Below are 25,907 nucleotides of genomic sequence, written 5' to 3'. Positions count from 1 at the left end.
TAGTGTGATTACCTAATGCTTAATGACTAAAGTAGGACGTGCCACCACAGTCATAAGGGCTGGCATCATGCCCGGATCCAGCCAATTTTCTCAGGGTGAGTGTGTGTGTTTGTGCGTGTGGGGGGGGGGGGGGGGGGGGGGGTACTACGACAAACATGTCTCTTTACACACTAAGTAATTTAATAATTTGATTTGTTTTTGTTGAACAGGCTGAAAATGAAAAGTAGCCGACGAACAATTTTGCAATTCAGCGCTTCATTTCCTGCATTCTGGGGGCATTTTAGGAACATTTAAGAAAACCTTTTCTTGCCTACCTAGCGGGGAAAATATACATTTATCCGAGCACGCGCCGTGGATAGATATTCCTGTCTTTCCCTAGGGAAAAACCTTGTCTAAAATAGCGTGCACTAAGGTGACGTCACATAGTACTGGTACCATTGTGACGTCATAAACTTTATAAATAATGTCAGGAAATACCCAAGCCTATTTGTCTACACGATCTATTTTGAACATGATAGGCAAGAAAAATGATCTTACATGTCTGCCTGTGTAAGACAGCTGTTTTCCCTACCCTCGGAACAGCATGGATAAAAAACCTCGCTAACGCTCGGTTTTCCATTCCACACTGTCCCTCAGGTAGGGAAACCCCGTCTTACACAGGCAGGCATGTAAGATCTTTATATTATTGCCTACCTAGCAAGGGAAGTATACATTTGTCTGAGCACGCGCCAGGGATAGATGTTCCTGTCTTTCCTTAGGGAAAAACCTTGTCTAAAATAGCGTGCACTTAGGTGACGTCACATAGTACTGGCAGTATTATGACGTCATAAACTATATAAATAATGTCAGGAGATACCCAAATCTATTTGTCTCCACGATCTTTTTTGAACGTGATAGGCAAGAAAAATTATCTAACATGTCTGTTTGTGTAAGACAGCTGTTTTCCCGACCCTCGGGACAGCTTGAATAAAAAAACCTCGCTAACGCTCGGTTTTCCATTCCACACTGTCCCTCGGGTAGGGAAAACCCCGTCTTATACAGGCAGGCATGTAAGATCCTTATATTCTTGCCTACCTAGCGGGGAAAGTGTACATTTATCCGAGCATGCGCCGACGATAGATATTCCTGTCTTTCCCTATGGAAAAACCTTGTCTAAAATAGCGTCTTACACAGGCAGAATTGTAAGATCCTTATATTCCGCTGCAATTTTATATACAATTTAGATCTACCCCTTATTTTCACATTTTTATGAGCTCACCTGTTAAGTTTAGGAAAAATAATAAAATTAAGTTTTTTTAAGGTAAAATTCTTTGTTTCTTTGAGATGATTAACACAAATATGAATTACGTGGGGTCGTATGTAGCAGCAGCCACATACACTTTGAACGCGGTCATAATGTTGCCTTTTCGAAAAACCATTTTCCCCTCTTCTCTTCTTTCATTTTTTTATGATTTTCCAGGGGAGGTGGTGTCCGGACCCCTCTGGATCCGCACATGTGCGTTTACGCTGATTTTACTGGCAGAGCCTCGTAAACGCTAAAAACAGTTATTCCCGTACCGGGTATTCCACCAGTTACAGATTATTTTACCCCGATACTGAAGGAACTTTGCTTACTATCCATGTCCTACCAACATGTATCAGGCTCAACACTCTGATTCTACAGCCTATATTAGGGGCTATGTAGAAATGTATAAGCCGATAAAGAGACATTCTGTCATTCTTTGTGCCAAACACACGAACCGTGATGTATGGCATCTAGAGACTTTGTGTTCATCGCTCTCAGACTATGGACCTTTCCCTTCCCTCTCTCAATCGAGATTAGAGACTTTGTGTACGCCGCTCTTAGACTATGAAACTTTTTCCAAAAAGAAATAAGAGGTTTTTTACGGTGTCCCGTTATGACCATCGCTGTCGCCTCATATACGCGCGATGACAATACGATGACACGATGGTGATGACACGACAGTACTGTGGCACGATGGTGATGGAGCCAAGGCTCGATGACGAACACGCGAAGGTACGATGACGAAGATGCGATACTACGATGACTAATTGGTGATGGACAGCACGATGGCGAAGACGCGATATTGCTTTGCTTCTTCGTAATCGTGCCTTCGCTCCATCATCATAGTCCCATTGTGCTGTCGTGTCATCACCATCGTGTCATCGCTGTTATGTTATCGCCTTCGTGCCGTCGCTGTCCTGTTATCGACTTTTTGGCGAAGACGCGATAGTACGATGACACGATGGTGATGGAGCTAGATGACGAAGACACAATATTACTTCGCGTCTTCGTCATCGTGCCTTTGCTCCATCATCATCGTGCCATCGCACCGTCGTGTCATCACCTTCTTGTTATCGCTACCGTGTTATCGCCTTCCTGTCTGACATGCGCAAACACAAGTAAACAATGGAAGAAAGCATGGACTACAATATTTTACTAGCATGGATTCCAGTATTAGGCGTTAAATTATATTTTGTGTCTAGGTACACATACATGAAAATACCGATGCTGTTGAGCACAGAAAAGGGACATCATAATTTTATGACCATTAAAGGTTGAGACTTAAACTTGGCATATAGGTTCATGGCAAAGTGACGATGTGCAGAGCGCTTGAGGTCAAGGTAATAAATTGAGCTCAAATGTTAAATCTATCAAAAATTGGACAAAAGCATGGATTCCAGTATTAGGGATTATTTTGTGTCTGGGTACACTTACATGGAAATACAGATGCTAGGGTTAGAGTTAGAAATAAGATACAAATAAGTACAGAAAAGGGACCGATGCGTTGCATTACTAAATAATCATGCAAGGTATTGACTTCGAAATTGGCATGCAGGTAGGTGGCGATGTGGCGATGTGCAAAGAACATCAACCGGGTCTGTAGGTTAAGGTCACAAACTGGTAAAAAGGTTAAGGTCACAAACTGAGCTAACAAGTCAAATTTGTTCTTTATATTTAGTATCTGGAGCTAAGTATTCGCCAGTAATGAGAAAACTACAAATATTGAATCTTTTTAATTCAGTTTTCCTTCATTCAAATTTCACGAATACAAGTATAAACCAGTGAATGAAGTGGTGCGTGTTTGATCGCCCTCAATGTGGTGACCAGCACTTCTACTTCTTACCCAAACCGAATCACCCAGTTCTAACCTGATGACCACTGGGCATCCTCCTGATATTGTCTTGTCTCTGCAAATGCGTCAATTATATTATTGCTGTTTATTACCAAGTCTGCCCAGATTTGTGTGACACCATCCTTTACACTTCTTTCACCAACAAAGAAAGTGAATAAATACATTCCTTCCTCGGGGCAGGTGAATACACCGGTACGTGTATTATAGCCGTTTCCGTCGTTGGTGATAATCTGTCATAATATAAAAGATAATAAAAATTCAGCTGACATATACTTTTTTTCAAGATTTCTCATCTTTCAAATGTTTTACGAAAATAACGAATCTTTAAACATCTAATATATATTAGAAAGCAGTAGGTAGCAAGTTCACCATTATTCAAATTTAGGCACGTATGGTAGAAACACACATTCACAGTTACATACGTTAAGCGGACATGAGATGATCTTTTTTAACATAAACATCATTAGCTATAAATGAACCTATTCTAAATATCTATCATAAATTAACGTCAGATTCTTTAGAGTTTCATTCTTTACCTTGTTAAATGCAATGGTTTGACCAGCTCCATAATCACCGTCATGGTCCAAGAACGCTGTGAATGCGATACCACCACCAACTGCTAGAAAACAAAGTTATCTCATTTGTCATACAACTATAATCTTTAAAGTACTGTACATGTAATACAATTCATGAATGTTACTTTTAATACAACTAAAATTCATGAAAGTTATATCGGATGCAGATATATGATGTTGAACGCACTGTAATACAATTCATGTATGCTACTTAGAATGGAATTAATGATATATGAATGCCATTTTGAAATACAGCTAAAATGTTGAACGCACTGTAATGCAATTCACGAGTGTAACTTTGAGTACAGCTAAAATCTTGAACGAACTGTGATACAATTCATAAAAGTAAATTTGAATACACCTAAAATCTTGAACGTAATGTATGTTGCTTTGAATACTGTTAAGATCTTGAATGTACGGTAATCAATTCATGAATGTTACTCTAAATACAGCTAAAATCTATAACGGTGTGTAATACAAAGGTAATCTTTATTCATCGTCGCAAATAATCTACATACAAAAAGCCCCAGAGCAGACACTACCATTGAGTCATTGCGACGTTTACACAGATGTTACGTAAATTTAATCACGAATATTCTAATCATAAATTTTATATCATGAATGAAAATATTATAAAATTTTACTTTGTCTTGGAAATTTTCTCGAAATACTACTCTTGTCCCTTGCAAATGAACTTATTCTATTTTCTGTCAAATGATTCTTCTTCTTGTCATTCTTTTCATTTGCAACATAGATCTGTCGCCGGAGTCCTTTAATCTCTCGATTGCTGGAAGTGATTTTAATCCTGTTGGTACCAATGACGGCTTTAAGACCGCCGACTTCCTCCACTAAAGCGCTTGTCTTTAGTTGTTGATTGCTTATATGTTCATCCTGGTTGTTAATCCTTATTTCCTGTTTCTTAATCAGCTCTTCGCTTTCCCTTAAAAGATAAATAGAAAAGAACATGAAGCATATAAATTTGTCATTTTCCTAATAAGCTTTTTATATGACTGAAAAATTGTTGAAAAAGACGTTAAACCCGAACACACACACTTATGTCCCTGATATATCCTAGTATTACTTTTTAACAGTCTTTACTGGCTTGCATCATCCACAAAGGCCTAGTAGTATTTGATGTTTTCTTTACATTGAAACAATGAGTTTTCGAACTACATTATTACAACTGTGATTAGGTGAAATAGGATTGCCTAATGTTTGAATGATTAATACACATACATGCATTTATATATTTGTAAACATTTTACAATTGTGCAAGGAAACTGCAATTTAAATAGATTATACAATACTAAAGACGCACACTCAATTATAATGAAAAGAAACAACTCACTTTAGCCTATTTTCAACCACCATTAGTCGCTCAATAACATCTTGTAGGGATGGCTGCGTAATATCAGCCACGACAAGCGGGATTAAAAATATGGAGGTGATTAAGAACATCACTAACGCCCTTGTATAACTTAACACAGCGTGTATTAAGAATGATATATACATTTGTATTATATACTATTATATATTATAATTATATATATATACAATCATATCGTAATGTATAGATAAGGCAAACATGACCTTTAAGTTCAAACTTTCAATTCGAAAGATTACTAGTACTTCACAAGACACCAACATATAACAATACACATAAATATTCATTAATATTCCGTACCAGCAATCGTTTTTGCTAAGATCGCTGGCTCCGAATGATTTGCCAACAGAAACCTCTCTTCAGGTGTATTTTCTGTAATATGATGAAGCAATCGTGCTTACTCGAAGAATGGTTGATAGTAGTGATATCAAATTATGGGTTTGGTACGCTGATATAATAAAAATGAAAATTAAATTTTAGCCCTATTCAAATACATGGTCGATCTATTTTCAGTTTCACTTTGGAAAACAGTGCATAATTTCCAATCTCCATACTTCCCCGACTTAAAAATCATACAGTTTTTGGGATACCTGCTATGCAACACAATAAGCAAGTTTAATTGGTTGAAAAAGCCTAAGCCTTTTCAAGCGTTTAAATTGTATTGGGGTCACATTTTATTTGAAACTGTGAATCAGGTGCTTGCAAGAGTTATCTGTCCTGTGTTTTTTTTGCTAGTCAAGGATATAGCAAAGAATATTGCGACAGGATCATCAACATTTAAAGTGCAAAACTTTTCACATTTCGATTAAATAACACTTACTTACTTCTCTTCTCATTAAGAGGTATACAGTACTTTATTGGGTATATGTGCTTTTCTTCCCTGCGTATAGTAAACAACAATGGCGTCACTGCGCGTATTTATATAAATTCCCGCAAAAATAATACCATTAGTTCGCTACAAGAAATAGTGCACGTAAAAACCCAAACGGAATAAGTTATTTTGAAGACGATAATCAGGATAATCAGTTTGAATGTGTATTTCTGTTGTTTAAATGTTTATCTGCTAATTGAGCATCTCCAGTTGCATTTTTTTCTGTTTAATAGATTAGGAAAACATTTGCGTTATTAGGTTTTCTGCATCTCAGTCTCGTCTCGTCAAAACTACCTTATACTTTTCTTCGGCTATTTTCGGCTTTTTCCGGAGTTGTTGCTGTTGTTGTTGCTGTTGATTTAGTTTGTGCCGACTCTGTGGGTATTGTCTGACGACAATCGCCACAAAAAGGACAAATAATCGATAAAACAATGTCCTTAGTATCTCCATACTTGCGCTTAGTGTTAAATACATGTAGTAGGACCCCTGATTACCAGGTTGGCCGCCATGCCTGTGCTGTAGGACCACCAAACGTATACTCGTATTCCATACTTTAATGCTTTTAGTTGTGTTAGTGGTTTGTGCGCTATGCTTATAGATATTTAAATTATGTTTAAAATTTGTACCGGCACCATAAATTCATCACCTATAAAAGGTTTTTGGCCAAGAGGGGCACTTGGGGCCTTACTCTAATACCAAAAGCTAGTAGTCGCCGTATGACCAAACTCGAGTTTGACTCTTAACCCCAACAAAAATCTTTAAATATATGATGTAGAATAGTGACGTTACACATCTGTTTGTATTTTTTATTAGATGCATCTTACATATTTTTCACAAGCTTTAGGTTCTTTGACAATATTACATCGTATATTGAAAGTGTATCAAGTTTTGGAGTCAAACCATTTATTAGGCGTAAAAAATTGTTCGTTTCCGGTATCCCGACCTACCCTAAATGTTTGGCCCGACCCTAATTGTTTTTATGGCGTTGGAGAATAGTTTTTATCCATTTTTTTTTACGAAAAGTTGCAAAACTACACTTTTTATGCTTTAAACATGGTCAGTGATGTTTGAAATCAACTTACTGATGCTCTAAAGGCATAACCCTCTTATTTGTATTCATTTTTTGACGCAAAAATAATTTCCGAAAAGTCTCCATTAATAAAAAAAATTCAAAAAAAAAAAAAAAAAAAAATGCCCACCTACCTACCCTAATTTTCTTAGCATGTTACCGGAAACAAAGAATTGTTTTAGGCATTAACAGTGGACAAAACGTGCGGTATAGATATTACGGATAATATCCCTGTGACAGGGTGGACGTACCGGGGACAGTAATTACCAGAACAAATCAACACCCGTTACAATATTTACAAATTTATTTACAAAAAAAAAAGATTATTTACAATGAACAAATGAAAAGGGAGAAAAAAGATCTTATTATAAGAAAGAAAGAAAAAAAATCTGAGCTCAGTAACCCTTTTATCATGTATAAAGTTCTAACACTGACTGTTCGTTGACACAGATGTTTCCGTTAACTTTGAACTTTAAGTAGCACAAAAATACAACATATCTTCACGTAAAGTCCCTTTAAACCGTGAATACGTTGATTCCGTTTTGGCTCCCTATGATGGTAGGTGATTGCATCCCTGAGCTGACTTCGGTGGATCACAAAAATCATCGTCTCTGCGGTTTACGGCACAACCATGGGACGAAAGCTCTGCGCTGGGAAAATCACATCCAGGCGAGTGAAGACAAGTGAACCTCGGGTATTGTACTTCCGGGTTGTGACATCATCACCAGGTAAAAGTCGTCTGGTGGAAGAAGCTAAAATATATAACATATGGTAAGCACCATAGCAAAAAACAAGTCAGGGCATAAACTGCTCATTTGGGTACACCATACCTCCGTAGGTTCCCATAAATAATATGTGCTACTTATACAAAATATATGTGCTACTAAGTTCATACGTCACGTGATTAAAATACGTCACTTATTACTTCCATTATTTTTAAAATTAATTACTTACAAGTCTAAAGTATGAAAAAGATATGAAACATTTATGATGAAAAAGTACTGATACGAAAATGATAAACTGCAGCTATTATTTACAACTACAAATTAACACAATTCAATGCGATTTAAACGTTATACAATAGCTGGTATCAATATAATACCAATGGACACTGTTTAGATGTGCTATAGACTGGCACACAATTTCAAATTACAATAACATATTACATACATGGTACTAGACTTGCCACATTGATTTAAACATTACAATGAAATGCAGTAACGGGGTTCCATAATTAACAACGAAATGTTTGACATATGTTTATGACAAAGAGTACTTTACAATTATCATGTTACACAAATTTCAGTACAGATCTTACAACTTATAAAAACGAAACATTTTAGATTCCTCTCTCCAAATAATTTACAAAAGGCTGAAAAATTTAATAAATAATCCGGACATACCGAAACTAGCCAAAATCACATGCCGAAAAGTACATTTTACAAAATCCTGTAGAATTAACAAAAATTTACTAAATACAAATCGTAATTAAAAAATTATACAAAAAATTAACAAATAAACTTCTTACGTCGATCGAGCATAAATTTCTACCAAGAAAAATCAATTTGACGTAAATTCGTCTAATGTCGAAAGTGGTGTGCACTAGGCATATCTAGTCCAGTCTATTTGTAGGGTAATGTCCCGTCAAATACTAAATTTCATGGGACTCACGGCTTATGCGTGAACTCGGACTATTTTCATTTTCACGGGAATCACGATATAGCCGGGAAATCTGACTACGTTGGCGCGGGTTGAATTTGACAATTTAAGGCCCGTTATAGTGGTTTTGGGGATAAAAACATAAATTACTGAAGTTTATAAAATATCAACTTTCTTATTATTGAACTGAATTTAATAAAATTTACATGGAAATTTAAGTTATGAAATACAGAAAAACATGAGAGGTATTTCATGCTAAAAATCTGACATTTACGTCATGACAATCCCGACCAAGATACGGACAAGTGTCTTGTTATTGTTGATATCCCGCTTGGAAGAAGATGAAGAATGGGTGTTGTTTTGCTCTGTGACGAACTGCCGGTCCTTCCGCCGGTAGACCATTTGGTTTCCGGTAAACAGTGCATCCTTGATGGTCAAAAGTGGACTTGCTGCGATGATGGCCCACACTGCTTAGGACTGAGTATGAAGACTAACAAACGATGCAACCCAAGCCTTAAAAGGGAAGGTACGCTCATCGTGCTTCCCTGAGAGGGGAGGGTGAAGCTCGGTTGAAACAGAACTGTCCGAAGACCATTGCGAAGAGGATTCGACAACCACTACGACAGGTATACATGTAGAAGCGACGGTACCTTCAAAGACCCTGGTTCCTGGTCTGTGCATTGCTCTGCTGGTGACTCCACTAGGAATGCGTGTCCGGTCCGGTCCGATGTTCCTGCCTTCCCACCAAGACTCAAAATTCGGACTTGATATTCGACAGTGACAATTTGACACTTGCCAGTGGTAACTTGACATTTTAACTTGATAACGTTTGGCAATCAGTAGTATCTTGTCACTTGGCAGTAGCAACTCGTACTAGTAGCTGGGTGATAGGCAGTGGTAACTTGATACTTGGTATTGAGAACATGACATTCGGCAGTAGTACAATGACATTCGGCAGTTGTAATTTGATATTTGGCAGTGTTAACTTGACATCTTACTTGACACTCGGTAGTGTTAATTTGACACCCGGCACTGAAACTGCGAGTTACCACTGCCGAATGTCAACTTAAACTGTAGAGTATCAAGTTACCATTATCCAGTATCAATTTACCACTGACGAATGAAAATAAATCATCAAAGCCATACAATACAAGTAATGATTTTGCTTTCCTGCTTTCCTTGGGGAAAACAATTTTTGTTCATCATAGAAAAGAGTTAGTCAAAAACATCTACACTTCATCGTGATCATTGTGTATGAAGTTTTGTTGGAATCCATTTGAAATCGTTGAAGTAGCTCACATTACAAACTTGAGATGAAATGGGTGCATAGAAGTTTGCAAACTGGACCAATCTCAATAAAATATGTCACAAACATAAATATTTCATGTAGATTTCAAAAGAATGGGAAATGCGATGTGAGGACTGGGTAGCGGTGCCCATTACCTTTGTCTACCTCAGACAAAATATACACATCTAAATTTCATAGTGATGAAATATCATTGGAATCCATATAGAATTGCAGAAACAGTTCGTGCCACAATATTGTGAGATAGGGGATGCAGAGAAGGGATGCACAACTAAAAAACTGTGTGTGTGTGCGTGTGTGTGTGCGTGTGTGTGTGTGTGTGTGTGTGTGTGTGTGCGCGCGTGTGTGTGTGTGTGTGTGTTTGCACGTGCGTGCGTGCATGTGTGCGTGCGTTCATGTGTGCGTGCGTGTATCCTACTGATATGATATAATGAAACATTACCCCGAAGATGTGAATAGACAATACTTATTTTGTTTGTAAATGGATATCAGCACTTGGGGTATTCTTAACCGACGCTTTTAGAATTTTTATAGCAGTACTGTTTCATTATAAAATACCGATGTTTGACTTTGTTATTGTCCGAGTTCTACAATTATCCAAAGATAATAAGGACAGACATATTTCATGAGAAGGACGTCGTTAAGATGACTGACTTCGAATTACTTAATCACTCGCCGCTGGGGGTCCGGAACCCTTAAAGAGATGTATTATTACTTCATGCCTAGAAGCCAACAAGCTGCTTTGTGCAAAGCCGTTGGTTCTAGCAAGGTGTCCGTCCGTTCTAAAATATAGACGGATGGAATGTCGCCATTTGACCTAAACTATGTCGATGCGACGTAAAAAGATCAATATTTCTTTGGCATGCACTGAAGATCTATTGTATAAAGGACGAAAAGAAACTTTACTATATCTGAGATGAAATAGTCGTAAAACCAAGAACGAAAATAAACAATTACATATATTTATGGAAGATTATTTATGCAAAAATTCTATTATTGTATTTGATCAAACGCTTTATGATTAATGACAACTATTATTGCATTTGGTAAAGTGCTTTATTGTTGATGACAAACGCATGCTACATGTTGCAATTTAGATCACTTATATATGGAATAAGTAAACCAATTAATGCTTTAAATGCCAAAATCCTTAGTACTTATGTATAGCTTCATGAAATTTTTAAAAGTATTTTTTCTAACGCCAATGCCAAAAGAGAACTGGTAGTCATTTACTTGATTTGGGCTATTTGAGACTAGTTAAATGTTAGCAAATACGTTCTCTCATTGTTAATCAACTGTTTTTATTACGGGTTATTACATGCATACACTGTAATGTCAAAAGTACTTGTGTAATGTCAAGAGAGCAACGATTTCTGTATTGCGCTTTATGCTTATTCATATACGTAATTTCATGTCTTCATATTTGTTAGCGGGGTTTCCATTTTCGTTTAAATGAAGAACGATAACTCCAATTTTCTTATTTGAGAATACAGTTAATAGCTGATCCCTTCAAGAAAACTCTCGTAGAAAGAGGTAGCCGGGTTATTAATAAAACCCGCCCGGCCCAAACCACGGAAAAAAATCGTTTCCCGATTGTAGGGAAAACCCCCCGGGAAACTTACGGACGAAGGGCAAATAAAATTTACGAATGGTGATACCGTCATCTTTATCAAGGCCATTATGTGTATTTTATTTCTTTATTACAAAAGTAGAAGCAAAGTATTTGATATTTGATACGTATGTTTGATGAAGTATTGCACTTGACATAAGCGAAGACCAAAAATAAGATATTTGAATCACACTCAATCAAAGAAGTAATACGTTCGGCAGTCGATGTGTCATTTGTGTACCGGACAGACACGAGATAGCAGTTTGCAGGATACTTTCAACAGAACTGGACAGGCTAGTTAAATGTACGTCGTTATTTTCACACCTAACGATGTGACATAAGGCAAAGGGTCTATACCGTGCATTGGAAGTATTTAAAAAATTTTTGGTTGCCCGACCAAGAAGCTTTTTAAAGCATATTAAGTTTTAATTTAATGAAAATATCTTGTCTTAGGAACATATGAATTAAAACACTCTTATATTAAGGTTGTCAAGATTTGCATTGGTAAGAAACACATTTTGCGAAAATTTAAACTAGAAATGTAAGTTTATGAAATTATTATTATACTCCTTTTGCCTATCTCGGTTGCGCAACCAAGATAGATCGAAAATAGATGAACTACGAAGCTATGCGCTGTTTTCATACTTGCCATTTGTTTCAGGTTGTTGAAGTATTCAAATTTGAATATAAAACTAAATAAACTAATAAATTATATCAAAATCTAAAAACATAGTCCACTTTTTACATTTTTTTTCATTTTAAAGGAGGAAAATTACAAATTTTCAAAAAAAATATCAAAGTAAACATTCAGAAGAGGTATAACTCTATTAATAGCTTTGTTCCTGAAATACAAGAAAACTGAAAACAAATATCACAAAATGTTGCTCAAATGATAAATCATATGATTTAGCTTTAAACAAAACCGGGTGATTTTGTATGGAGATGATACCCGGAGTTACAGTAAGTTGTAGAAATGAATGAACGGGAGTATAAAATATGAAAGATCGGTCGCAAATTTTCGAACCCGGACCCCCCACCCCGAAACATGTCCGCTCATTCCTGTTTAAACAAAACAAAAAAAAACGGTAATTATCTAATACGGATAAAGGGGAGGGTGTGATTGCAATGAACTTTCATGTTTTATCAATTTACGGCTAACGTTATTTTTGTTTTTAGATTATTTTAATTTTTGATTTCTCTTTCTTTTATATTTGAAATAATACTAGCAATCTTTTTAACACAGAATTAAAAAAAACCGGGTCCGGTCGGACTACGAACTAGCTTTTGCTATATGCTTATACAACTTTTCCCACACAATGTTAACTTTTTTTTTTTTAAAATGAACATTTTAAAGCTGGATTACAAATGTGTGCAATTCAGATGTTAAATTTTTATACCCCACACAATGTCCAAGGGCACTTTTCCCATTAGTTTAACTTAAATAATATATCATAAGTGTTTTTATATCTCGTGCCCCAAAATCGTTATTTTCAATTTCTGCGCATGTGATATTATACAATAATTGCCTTTTGGTGAGGTCGATATGAGCCGCGCCATGAGAAAACCAACATCCGCCCAGTCTGGCCCAGGATCCATGCTTTTGCTAACAGTTTCTCTAATCGCAATAGGGAGCGTGGTCTAGTGGATAAGGTGTTGGTCGCTCAATCCAGAGGTCGTGGGTTCGAGCCCATGGGGTCACGACCATGACTTCTCATATGACACAGTACGGGCTTTTCCAGGAAGCGGACTCGAGAGTGGTTACAATAAGCTTGAAGCTTTCATCACAATCGAGCTAAAACAAATTTGTATAAACTAAAAACTAATCGCAATAGACAATGCTGGTTTTTTTCATGGCTTGGCTCATATGTGGATTTATCAGCCTGATAAAAGCAATATCAACCCTCGAGCGAATTTATCGACTTGTTTATCGCTTTAAACGGGTCGATAAATCCACAATATCGACCACACATAAAAACGACAATTTTTTATTATCAAATCCACCAACTCATAAGTATAAACATTAGATACAAATGTCTGCAGCCTTAGGTCATCTTTCGTGGTTAATTGATACGACGTCGCATTGTTTTAACGTAATAACGTGTGACGTCACAGCTGGGGGTCAATATGTGTGTTTGGCTCCGCCTTCGAGAAAATACGATTTTATCGTTGAACATGTGACTACATCTAGAACAATGGAAAGGACTATAAATATAATTTAATGATAAAACAATAATTTCATATCACATGCCACAACGCTATTTTTGTTTTTCTGCGCATTGATATTACATTTTCGTGTCTCCCTATGAGAGATCGATACTTTCGTACTGTTTAAAAGACGATGCGCTTATTTATACATGGGATTAAATTACTTTATCTTGTGTTCATACATGTGTGAACCCGGCCTATTTTTTGTGAAAAAAGAACACACTACTTAGTCATTCCATTTGAAAACATATATGTTTTAATAATGGGCCTGCAAACCCAAATGAAACTAATTACTTTTTGGATATAATGGAAACCCAAAAAATAAATTAATCTCCGTAAAACAGAAACGTCACAACTATATATATTTAGGTTGAGCTAAAAAAGTGATTTCTCGACGCGATTTGCGTAAGGAGTTCAATACAATGCAAAATCGGGTGAAATCAACTTTTACTATTATTTAAACAATTATGAAGGATGCAACTTGTTTCTGGAAAATCCCGCTCATTACACTTCTTTACCTAAATTGAAAAAAAAAAATTTTTTAAGGTTTTAAAAATTTTCTGAGATGCTTTATGGATTTGACCACACATAAAGGGATTTAACAAAACCAATTATAGCTGAAAAATTACACTCAATCTTTCGTAAAAACTGCAAACTATCGTACAATTACTCGGTATATACAAAAGAAGAGCAACAGTTTTATTTGCATAATTACAATAGTTTGGTTCTACCAATGAAAAACACACAAAACGTAAGGTCTCAGAATGCGACAGCATTAAAGCTGCTCAATAAGATCCAAGTACAGTTCACTTCCGGTGTGGTCACGTAACCATAGTAAAAATAAGCAGTGTTAGAGTAAATCGTCTGCAGTACATTGTGATATTGATAAATTTACAAAAAAAAATCTTAATGAAGAAAAATTTGTGAGATTTGAAGAAACAACATCCGTTCAAAAATTTTATTTTTTGCTTTTTCGAGACTTATTTGTAAATTATGATTAGCGGCTCAAACGATCCTTCAGTTGTTATTATCAAAATGCCGAGCACTAGCAAACTGACTGAAAGGCATTCTGTAAAACAATAATATATCAAATCAACCTAAATAAATTGCAAAGTTTGCAAGATATGTCTAAACCATTGAAGTTTAATTTTTGAAGTATCTAAATTCATAATCTGAAAGTGTAGAGCATTGGTAAATATCCAAACGAACCTTAACAAGTTCAAGTTTACTTGGTCTTTTTTCACGAAAGAGTGTGAATCGCTCTGTATATTGAGTGCAGTTAAATGGTAATTTTGTTCCCATTTAAAAGATTTCTTTTTCGCGTCGAGTTTTGGTTCACCAACTAATGGAAATACACTCGATGACTGCTTCCTGGAAAGTAACATACTCGCACCGAAAGAAGGACTGTTGGAGTCACGGTCAAAATCCGCTGACAGGATTCGACCCCGCGACCTCCGGTTTAAGAGACATCTGTACAAAAATGAAAAAGGTAAAATCTTATCTCGATTCTACTCTATATAGTTTTGAACTAATTTGAATATACCCTTTAAATAAGTCATTTATTCAGAGATCACTTGCAAATTTAGTCGCTAAGTTCAAGAGATTACTCAAATCCCGCGTGAAAAAAACCTATTCCCCTATCTGTTTCTATATATTTGTTTTATGGTCCTTGAGATTTTTTAAAACTTTTTAATAAAAGTTTTAAAAAACTGCTCATTCTATTCTCTAAAAAATTGTCATGATATTAGAAATTATTCGTATTCTTTTTTTTTTTTTTTGGGCATAAAAAAAAATTTCCGTAAAGTCTCATTGAACAAAAAAGTATAAAAATCCTGCCTTTTTTTTCTACCTATTTTTTTAGCCCTGTACCGGACACAAAGAATATTTTAGGCTTTGGGAATGCACAGGTGAAACAAAAACTCTTTGAGGCCCGAGAGGAATTCCTTTCTTCGAAATATAACAACTTTTGGACAAAACGTAATTATAAGATAGTATATAATGATAACGATACAAAATATCGGGAACTAATTAGAAGGCTCGTCAAAACAACGCTAGTATAACGATTTTCCTGTGTACAAGCTTTCAAATTATATTAAGACGTTTTGCAACCAGAAAGAACACGCAGTTTTAACCCATTCCATCAAAGAAGTTCCTCGCGGGCATCATAAAGTTCAGTGTTTTTTTTTTTTTTTTACTAAATTCTAAATATGTAATTGATATCGACACGATATCATTCGTAATTTTATTAGCCTTCCGTCCGTAAGTTTCCGGTGGTTTCCGTACAATCAGGGAAACGGCTATTTCCGTGGTTTGGCCGGGCCGGTTTTATTAATAACCACGTTTGAACGCGCTAAATTTTGAACCGGAGATCTACTTACTTTCATTTTCACATTTTTTTCCTTTACGTTATGACATTTTCTGTAGTTTTTTTTTTTCACATGGAAGGTACTCTATATGTTGTTTTTGGGTAGATTGTAAGCAAGTTAGTGAAGAACAATTTTTATTTTTAAAACATACTGGCAATTTAAAAGAACTTGTTTGTTGTTGTTCCCTTTATAGCAAAAGAACAAGCCTGGGGATCAGTCCTTATAATTTTAGGACAATGGCGCCCCTAGCGTTAAAATTTATCAAAAAATTTTCCGGTTCCCGGCTTCGTTGAAGTCAAGGAACTTAGTGTATGGTGGATAGTGCATTGTCGCTGTGCCAAGTGTCGAAATTTCTTTTTTTCCTATTAAAACTGTAATTAATGCAAACGCATTATGGAAGAGCTACTTTACAAAATCAAAGTATGGTCATACATGCAAACAGTTGATTTATTCTGTGCATCAGACTAATAGAAGTATATGCATGCGAACATTTGATATAGAGCTATGCAGGAAGTATGTTATCAAACACCAAGCATATAGTGTTTATATTCATCAAAATTGCGTTACATAACATACATTTGTCTACAATCATAAAGCATTTGACAAAATGCAATTGAATTTGTCATGAATCATAAAACATTTGACCAATGCAATATGTTTGTCATCAACAATAAAGCACTTTACCAAATGCAATAATAGTTGTCATTAATCATAAAGCGTTTGATCAAATACAATAATAGAATTTTTGCATAAATAATCTTCCATATATATTGAATCGCCCTTTTAAATTCAGTTTTCCTCCATTCAAATTTCACGGATACACGTATAAACCAGTAAATGAGGTGGTGCGTGTTGAATCGCCCTCAATGTGGTGAACGGCGAATCTGCTTCTTACTCAAACCGAATCACCCAGTTTTAACCTGATGACCACGGTATTGCCGCCTTGGGCATCCTCCTGATATTGTCTTGTCTCTGCTCAAGCGTTTATAATGTTATTACTGTTTATTACCAGGTCTGCCCAGATTTGTGTGACACCATCCATTTCACTTCTTTCACCAACAAAGAAAGTAAAAAAATACATTCCTTCCTCCGGACAGGAGAACACACCGGTAGGCATGTTATAGCCATTTCCGTCATTGGTGATAATCTGTCATAATATAAAACGAAACTACAAATTTAGCTGAGCTAATTTTTGCAACAGATCTTATTTTTCAAATTTAAAATAAATGAATTTATCTTTGAATATATAATGAATATGAGAAATCAATAGGTGGCAAGTTAACCATTTTTGAAGGCATGTAAAATAGAAAAAAACAAGCACGCACGCGCATGAGATGATACTTTTCAACATAAACATCATCAGCTATAAATGAACCTATACCTAAGTTAAATTAACATCAGATTGTTAAGGGATACCTAAATCTCTCATAATAACAAATTTAGCTGACCAATTTTTTCAAGATCTCTTATCTTTCAAATGTTGTACGAAATGAATCCAAATATCTAGTATGTATGAGAAAGTAATAGATGGCATAATTTATTCAAAGGCATGTAGAGCAGAAAAACATGCACGCAGCGCACTCGCGTATGCGTTACGTTGGCATGAGATGATCCTTTTCAACATATAAATCATTAGTTATAAAATGGTCCTATATAGAAGTTAAATTCACGTAAGATTCTCTAAAGATACCGTCTTTACCTTGTTAAATGTAATGGTTTGACCATCTCCATAATCACCATCATATGGTCCAAGAACGCTGTAAATGCAATTCCACCTCCAACTGCTAGAAAACAAAGTTTTTTTGTTGTTTTTTTTTGTCCCAAATCTATGATCATGCTGAATATATTGTAATATAATTCATGAATGTTACTCTGAATACAGCTAAATTCTTGGACGTTCTGTAATACAATTCATGAATGTTACTTCCAATGCAACTAAAATCTTTAACGCATGTTATTTTAATTCAGGGGCCTCCGTGGCCGCGTTGTTAAGGTCGCTGACTTCAAATCACTTGCCCCTCATCGATGTGGGTTCGAGCCTCACTCGGGGCGTTGAATTCTTCATGTGAGGAAGCCATCCAGCTGGCTTACGGAAGGTCGGTGGTTCTACCCGGGTGCCCGCACGTGATGAAATAATGCACGGAGGGGCACCCGGGGTCTTCCTCCACCATCAAAGCTGGAAAGTCGCCATATGACCTATAATTGTGTCGGTGCGACGTTAAACCCAACAAATAAATATTTTAATTCAACGTCGCATAAGATCTACAGAGCTTTCCTGTGACAAACTAGGTACCAGGTAACATACCTAATTATCTAGGTTTATTTTACCTCCTGGTACAACCCTTTTAGTACTGAGCGCCAAGCAAGGGAGCTACCAGTACAATTTTCAGGTCTTTAGAACGACGGGGCCAGGGATCGAACATCCGAACTCCCACTCCAAAGCTGACACTACCATTGAGGCATTGCGACGTTTTCACAGATGTAACTTCTAAAAATATAACCACAAATATTTTAATCTCAACATTATATATCAAGAGTTGAAATACAGTAAAATTTTACTTTGTCTTGGAAATTTTCCCGAAATACCACTGTTGTCCCTTGCAAATGAACTTATTCTATTTTCTGTCAAATGATTCTTCTTCGTGTCATTCTTTTCATTTGCCACATAGATTTGTCTACGGAGTCCTTTTATCTCCCGATTGTTGGACGTGATTTTAATCCTGTTGGTACCAATGCTGGCTTTAAGACCGGCGACCTCTTCCACTAAAGCGTTTATCTTTAGTTGTTGATTGTTTATCTGTTCGTCCAGGTTGTTTATCAGCTCTTCCTGGAAAGTTGTAGTTTCGCGGAGATGGAAAATTTCCTTTTCGCTTTCCCCTAAAAGATAAATAGAAAGCATGGAAAGCAAGTAGATTTGTCATTTTCCTAATAACCTTTATGTCCCTGATATTTGTCAGCTAGTATTACCTTTAAACAGTCATTACTGTCTTTCATCATCCACAAAGGCCTAGTACTATTTGATGTTTTCTTTACATTGAGTACAATGAGTTTTCGAACTACATTATTACAACTGTGATTAGGTGAAATAGGATTGCCAAATGTTTGAATGATTATTATATGCATTTATATATTTGTAAACATTTTACAAATGTGCAAGGAAACTGCAATTTAAAAGATATACAATGTTAATCAGGCATACCCAATTGTAATAAAAAAAAAACAACTCACTTTAGCCTATTTTCAACCTTCATTAGTCGCTCAATGACATCTTGTAGTGATGGCTGCGTAGAATCAGCCACAATAAGCGGGATTAAAAATATGAAGGTGGTCAGGAACATCACTAACGCCCTTGTATAACTTACAAAGCTTGTATTAAGAATAATCATATATATATATAATCATATCGTATTATGTAGATAAGGCGAACATGTCCTTTAAGTTCAAACTTTAACTTCAAAAGATTACTTTACAAGACAGCAATATCATAACGGCACACATACATTTTCATGAATATTCCGTAGCAGCAATCATCTTAATTAAGACCACTGACTCCGAATCATTTGCCCTTAGAAACCTCGCATGAGGTGTATTTTCTGTAATATTAGGAAGCAATCGTGCTTACTCGAGGAATGGTTACTTGCACTTTCTCCATACTTGCACTTAGTGTTAAATAAATGTTGTAGGACCCCTGATTATCAGGCTGGCGGCCATGTCTGTGCTCCAGGACCACCAAAATATACTAGTATTCCATGTTTAAAAGCTTTTAGATGTGTCAGTGTTTTGTGCGCTATGCTTATGGATATTTAAATCATGTTTAAAATGTGTACCGGCACCGTAAACTCATCACCTATAATAGTTGTTGGCCCAGAGGTGCACTTGGGGTCTTACTCCACTACCAAAAGCTGGTAGTCGCCGTATGACCTAACTCGAGTATGGCTCTAAACCCAACAAAAATCTTTATATGATGTAGAATAGCGACGTTATAACATTTGTTTGTATTTTTGACAAGCTTTTGGGTCTCTGACAACATTAGAACGTATAATGAAAGTGTATCAAGATTTGCAGTTAAACCATTAACAGTGACAAATTCGACAAAATGTACAGTGTAGATATTACAGATAATATCCCGACCAAGGTATTGACAAGACTTAGTGTCTTTTTTTTGTTATTTTTGATTTCCCGCTTTGAAGAAGATAAAGAGGGGGTGTTGTTTTGCTCCGTGCCGGTCTGCCGGTCCTTCCGCCGGTAGACAATTTGTTGTCCGATAAATTGCGCATTCTTGGTCTCGCAATGGTTTTAAGTCGTCTTGCTGCGATGATGGCCCACACTGCTGAGGACTGAGGATAAAGACTAACAAACGACGCGGCCCAAGCCTTGAAACGGAAGTTACGCTTAACGTGCTTCCCTTGGAGGGGAGGGTGAAGCCTGAGTGAAACAAAATAGTCCGAAGACCATTGCGAAGAAGGTGCGACTACGACTGCGACAGGTGTACATGTGGAAGCTGGAAGCGACGGTACCTTCAAAGACCCTGGTTCCTGGTCTGCGCATGAATCTGCTGGTGACTCCGATGATGTGGCTACAACAAAGTAGAATACCTGCTATTTTGTCAACGCTAGGAACGCGTGTCCGGTCCGGTCCGATGTGTTTGCCTTTCCGCCAAGACTCAAAACTCGGACTTGAGTATGTCCAGGTCTCATTGGTCGATGTACTTATAGTCATAAATTGGCAACAAAATTCTTCTATCTGGACAATACTCTCTGGGAATTGCAGAGAAGTAATTATTATTCCTACTTTGCAACAAAAACACCATTTCAGAACATGAAAATGGACATGTTCGCAGTCTATACTCTACGTGGAATTTACATGCTTCATTGTGTATGTAATTTATTAATTTATTTATTTGGGTTTTACGGCGCACCAACGCAGTATAGGTTATATGGCGCCAAACAGGACTACAACTTTTGATTTCACATCTCATTTACATCGAAATAAAAACATGAGGTACAGAATCAAAATTAGTATACCTGCTGGAATCAACGCGATACAGCAAAACCAAGTGTATGTAACTAAGGGTGGATGGACCGTTATTAAACTTAAACACTGACTGACTGACTGTCGCAATGGTCAGACTTCATAGGATGATCGTCGGTGGTCGGTTGTCAGTAGACGATTCCTAGTGTTTTGTGTGTCAGTCAAAGGTTAAGGTCAAAGTGACATTGATACAGAACATGGTTTCCGCCCCATAACTAAGGAATGCTTTGGCCTACAGCTACACTTATAGCATGATTCCTTGTGGTCAGTGGATTGTCGCTAAAGTTTTTGGTCGTCGCATTGATCTCTACATTGACAATGGTTTCAGCTCAACAATTAAGTCATAGATCTTGGATGTGGGCCAAGAGATTTCTGTCTTACTCAGCACAATTGCATTGAACAGTGTGGCTCCAATAAACAGTAGTTATTGTTTAGTGGAAAGACAGTCAGCCTGATAACTGTACCAATAAGTGAGAAAGGGAAACAGTGAAATTTATTATCAAACTTTTCTTTAGTAAGTACATGTATGTGATAACTTTCAAAATTATTCTTATGCTTGGCACGTTTTTGTTAAAAGGAAAATGGTCGTTCAAACAGAACAATAAAAGAGTTAAGTTACCATTACCGAATGTCAAGTTGCAGTTGCCAAGTGTCCAGTTACAATCTATCTTGACAATAGGCAGTTCTTGACATTCGGCAGTGGTAACTTAACATTCGGTAGTGCTGACTTTTCATTCAGCACTGGCAACTTGACAACTGGCAGTAATTAACACTCCGCAATCGTAACTTGACATTCGGTAGCAGTAACTGGACACTCAGCAGTAGTAACTTTGCACTTGGCAGTGGCGACTTGACACTCTAACTCGAAATTACGCAGAGGTAACTGCCATTTGGCAGTGATAACTTTACATTGGCAGGAGTACCTGGATATTGGCAGTGATAACTTGACACACGGCAGTGAAAACTTGACATTCGGCAGTGTTAACTTATAATAATAATAATAATTTCTTTATTTTACGAAGGTAAACTCATTATGCAATCACAAAAGCACATACAAATGAAATCACATATTTACAATGAGGCCTTCAACTAGGTACAAATTAATTTATTTTAATGTAAAAAATGCATATTAAAACAATACAATAATAAAAAAACAAACAACAAAAGGTAAAAACGCATTTGATCTGAGCACCTATAGCATTACGATTATGCAGTGCAGACCTCATCAAATAAAGGTGGGAATTTGACACTCGGCGGTGGTAACTTGAAATTCTAACTTGACATTAGGCAGTGTCAACTTGACACTTGTTACTGGTAGCTTGACATTCTAACTTGACAAAGTTTGACGTTCGGTAGTGGTGTATTGTGACTTGGCAGTAGGAACTCGAAATTCAGCTGTAAAAACTAGAAATCTTACTAGTAGCTCGGTAATAGGCAGTGGCAACTTAATACTTGGTATTGAGTACTTGACATTCGGCAGTTGTACAATGGCACTCGGCAGTTGTAATTTGATACTCGGCAGTGCTAACTTGACATCTTACTTGACACTCGGTAGTTTTCACTTGACACCCGACACTAAAACAGCCAATTTACCACTACCGAATGTCAACTTACAACTGTAGGGTATAAAGTTTCCACTACTGAATGTCAAATTAAACCACTGACAAATGAAGTCAGACAATACAAGTGATGATTTTGCTCGCCTATGTCAAAAATAATGTCCGGATGGGAAGTCGCCATTTGACATAAACTGTGCCGATGTGGTTTGAAACCTATTTAACTAATTAAAGCTATATCTGAAACGAAGTAATCACCAAACAAAGAATGAACATGTACAAATATGTAATTGTCATTTTAATGCAGTTGTCCTCCATTCAATTTTACGGATACAAGTACACACCGGTAAATGAAGTGGTGCGTGCTGTATTGCCCTCAATGTGATGACCGGCGATTCTGCTTCTTACCCAGACCGAATCACCCAGCTTTAACCTGATTACCACGGCATTGCCGCCTTGGGCATCCTCCTGGTAGTGCCTTGTCTCTGCGAAAGCGTCGATTATGTTATTGCTGTTTATTATCAGGTCTGCATAGATTTGTGTTACACCATCCATTTCACCTCTTTCACCAACAAAGAAAGTAAATAAATACATTCCTTCCTCGGGGCAGGTGAATACACCGGTATGCATGTTATAGCCGTTTCCGTCGTTGGTGATTATCTGTCATAACAACAAATTTAGCTGACCTATTTTTTCAAGATTTCTTATCTTTCAAATGATGTACGAAATGAATCTAAATATCTAGCATGTATGAGAAAGCAATAGATGACATGCTTTATTCAAAGGCATGTAGAGCAGAAAAAAAACATGCACGCATGCGCGCTCGCGTATGCGTTAAGCGGGCATGAGATGATCCTTTTAAACATATGAATCATTAGTTATAAAATGTTCTCACATATAAGTTAAATACACGCAAGATTCTCTAAGGATATCGTTTTTACCTTGTTAAATGTAATGATTTGACCAGCTCCATAATCACCATCGTGGTCCAAGAACGCCGTAAATGCGATTCCACCACCTATTGCTAGAAAACGAAGTTATTTTCTTTGTCTCGCATTTATATAATGTTGAACACACTGTAGTATATGAATGTTATTTTGAATACAACTAAAATCTTAATGTACTGAAATTTATAATAGCTGTGACTGAAAACAGATCTGGTGCGCCTCTGATATATTACAGACTCCGGTATATACCGGATTCAAGCAATTTGAACAAAAACTATCTTAAATGTATATATTTTGTAACCATGGTGATACTAACCCTAATCTTTAGTCAATATATTATGCATATTATACACTAAATGCGTGCGGACATGCAAAAAACTGCGTAATTTTGCCGTGCGCTCCAATTGATAATCATTCCGTGCATGCACAGAACGGCTGCACCAGATCTGTAATGAGAAACATCGATTTATATTTCATGAACGTTACTTTGAATACAGCTAAAATCTTGAATCACTTAGAATAAAACGTACTGTAATACAATTCATAAATGTCACATTGAATACAACGGAAGTCATAAACATACTGTATAATTCATGAATTAAAAACATAAAAGCACTTAAATACAATTGATGAATATAATTTTGAATGCAGCTAAAATTTTGAACGTAGGGTAATACAATTCCTGAATGTTACTTTCAATGCAACTAAAATCTTCAGCGTAATGTAATAACAAGGTAAAGGTAAGTTTTTATTTAACACAGAGCTTTAGTGTAACAAAATAGGTACCATGTAACACACTAATCTGGCTTTATTTTACCTCCTGGTACAATTCTTTTTATACCGAGTGCCAAGTAAGGGAGCTATTTGGTATGACGCGGCCAGGGATCGAACCCCGACCTCCTACGCTGAAAGCGGACATTACCATTGAGTCATTGAGGCGGTTACACAAATGTTACGTAAATTTAATCACGAATATTTCAATTATATAATTCTATATCAAGAATGAAAATATTGTAAAATTTTACTTTGTCTTGGAAATTTTCCCGAAATATCACTGTTGTCCCTTGCAAATGAACTTATTGTATTTTCTGTCAAATGTTTCTTCTTCTTGTCATTCTTTTCATTTGCAACATAGATCTGTCTCCGAAGTCCTTTTATCTCTCGATTGTTGGACGTGATGTCATTCCTGTTGACATCAGTGACAGCTTTAAGACCGGCGACCTCTTCCGCTAAAGCGTGTATCTTTAGTTGTTGATTGTTTATATGTCCGTCCTGTTTGTTTATTCTGATTTCTTGTTTCTTAATCAGCTCTTCCTGGAAAGTTGTAGTTTCGCGGAGAAGGAAAATTTCCTTTTCACTTTCCCTTAAAAGATAAATAGAAAAGAATCAGAAGCAAGTAGATTTGTCATTTTTCTAATAATTTTTATGTCACTGATATTTGTCAGCTAGTATTACTTTTAAACATTCATTATCGCATTGAATTAAATGTCTTGCATCATCCGTTATCGTTTCGAACTACATGCCCTCTTCAATGCATTTTGGTTCGATCGTGTCACCTAGTCGTCATTTTGGCATTCATGTAATCAATTCAGATAATTGTAGATACCAAATCAATCTCCAATTTTTTTACTTCTCCTTATCGCTTTAAAGAAACGTTAAAGGTTTCAGTGTACCATATCAAATGTTATGTATGTATAGAGTATAGTTTTAAGTGGTAATTTTAGATTTTAAGTGTTGTATGTTGTACATATATCTCATATAACTCTGTTTAGAGTGACAGCACTCATTGTATTGCATAAATGTACATCCGTGCTGATGAGAATAAATAAATAAATAAAATACATTATTACAACTGTGATTAGGTGAAATAGGATCACCCAAAGTTTGAATGGTATAAAGGCATAAATACTACATAAACATGCATACATGCAAACATGCATTTATATATGTGTGCACATTTTACAAATGTGCAAAGTAACTACAATTTAAAAAAGACAAACAATGTTAAACACGCACACTGAATTATAATAAAAAACAACAACAACTTACTTCAGCCTATTTTCAACCACCATAAGTCGCTCAATGACATCTTGTAGAGATGGCTGCGTAGAGTCAGCCGCGACAAGCGGGATTAAACATATGAAGGTGATTAGGAGCATCACTTACGCCCTTGTATAACTTACAAAGCGTGT

General features: G+C 36.3%; 2 protein-coding genes across 2 annotated transcripts; both read right to left on the bottom strand.

Annotated features, from left to right (window-relative positions):
• Positions 1–3,148: 3,148 nt before the first annotated feature.
• On the bottom strand, positions 3,149–6,417 carry LOC128546289 (uncharacterized). The gene is made up of 4 exons (XM_053516684.1): positions 6,269–6,417; positions 4,357–4,652; positions 3,674–3,756; positions 3,149–3,367 (listed from the first exon to the last, which is right to left on the bottom strand). Exons 1-4 carry the CDS (start codon positions 6,415–6,417, stop codon positions 3,149–3,151), a joined length of 747 nt encoding a protein of 248 aa, XP_053372659.1.
• Positions 6,418–23,049: 16,632 nt separating this feature from the next.
• On the bottom strand, positions 23,050–25,907 carry LOC128559764 (uncharacterized). The gene is made up of 4 exons (XM_053552235.1): positions 25,765–25,907; positions 24,741–25,078; positions 23,710–23,792; positions 23,050–23,428 (listed from the first exon to the last, which is right to left on the bottom strand). Exons 1-4 carry the CDS (start codon positions 25,872–25,874, stop codon positions 23,093–23,095), a joined length of 867 nt encoding a protein of 288 aa, XP_053408210.1. The 5' UTR covers positions 25,875–25,907; the 3' UTR covers positions 23,050–23,092.

The sequence above is a fragment of the Mercenaria mercenaria genome, chromosome 10, assembly GCF_021730395.1.
Source record: "Mercenaria mercenaria strain notata chromosome 10, MADL_Memer_1, whole genome shotgun sequence".
In the NCBI taxonomy this organism is placed as follows: Eukaryota; Metazoa; Mollusca; class Bivalvia; order Venerida; family Veneridae; genus Mercenaria; species Mercenaria mercenaria.
The sequence above is the reverse complement of the archived record's forward strand: the minus strand, read 5'-3'. Positions and strand labels throughout refer to the sequence as shown.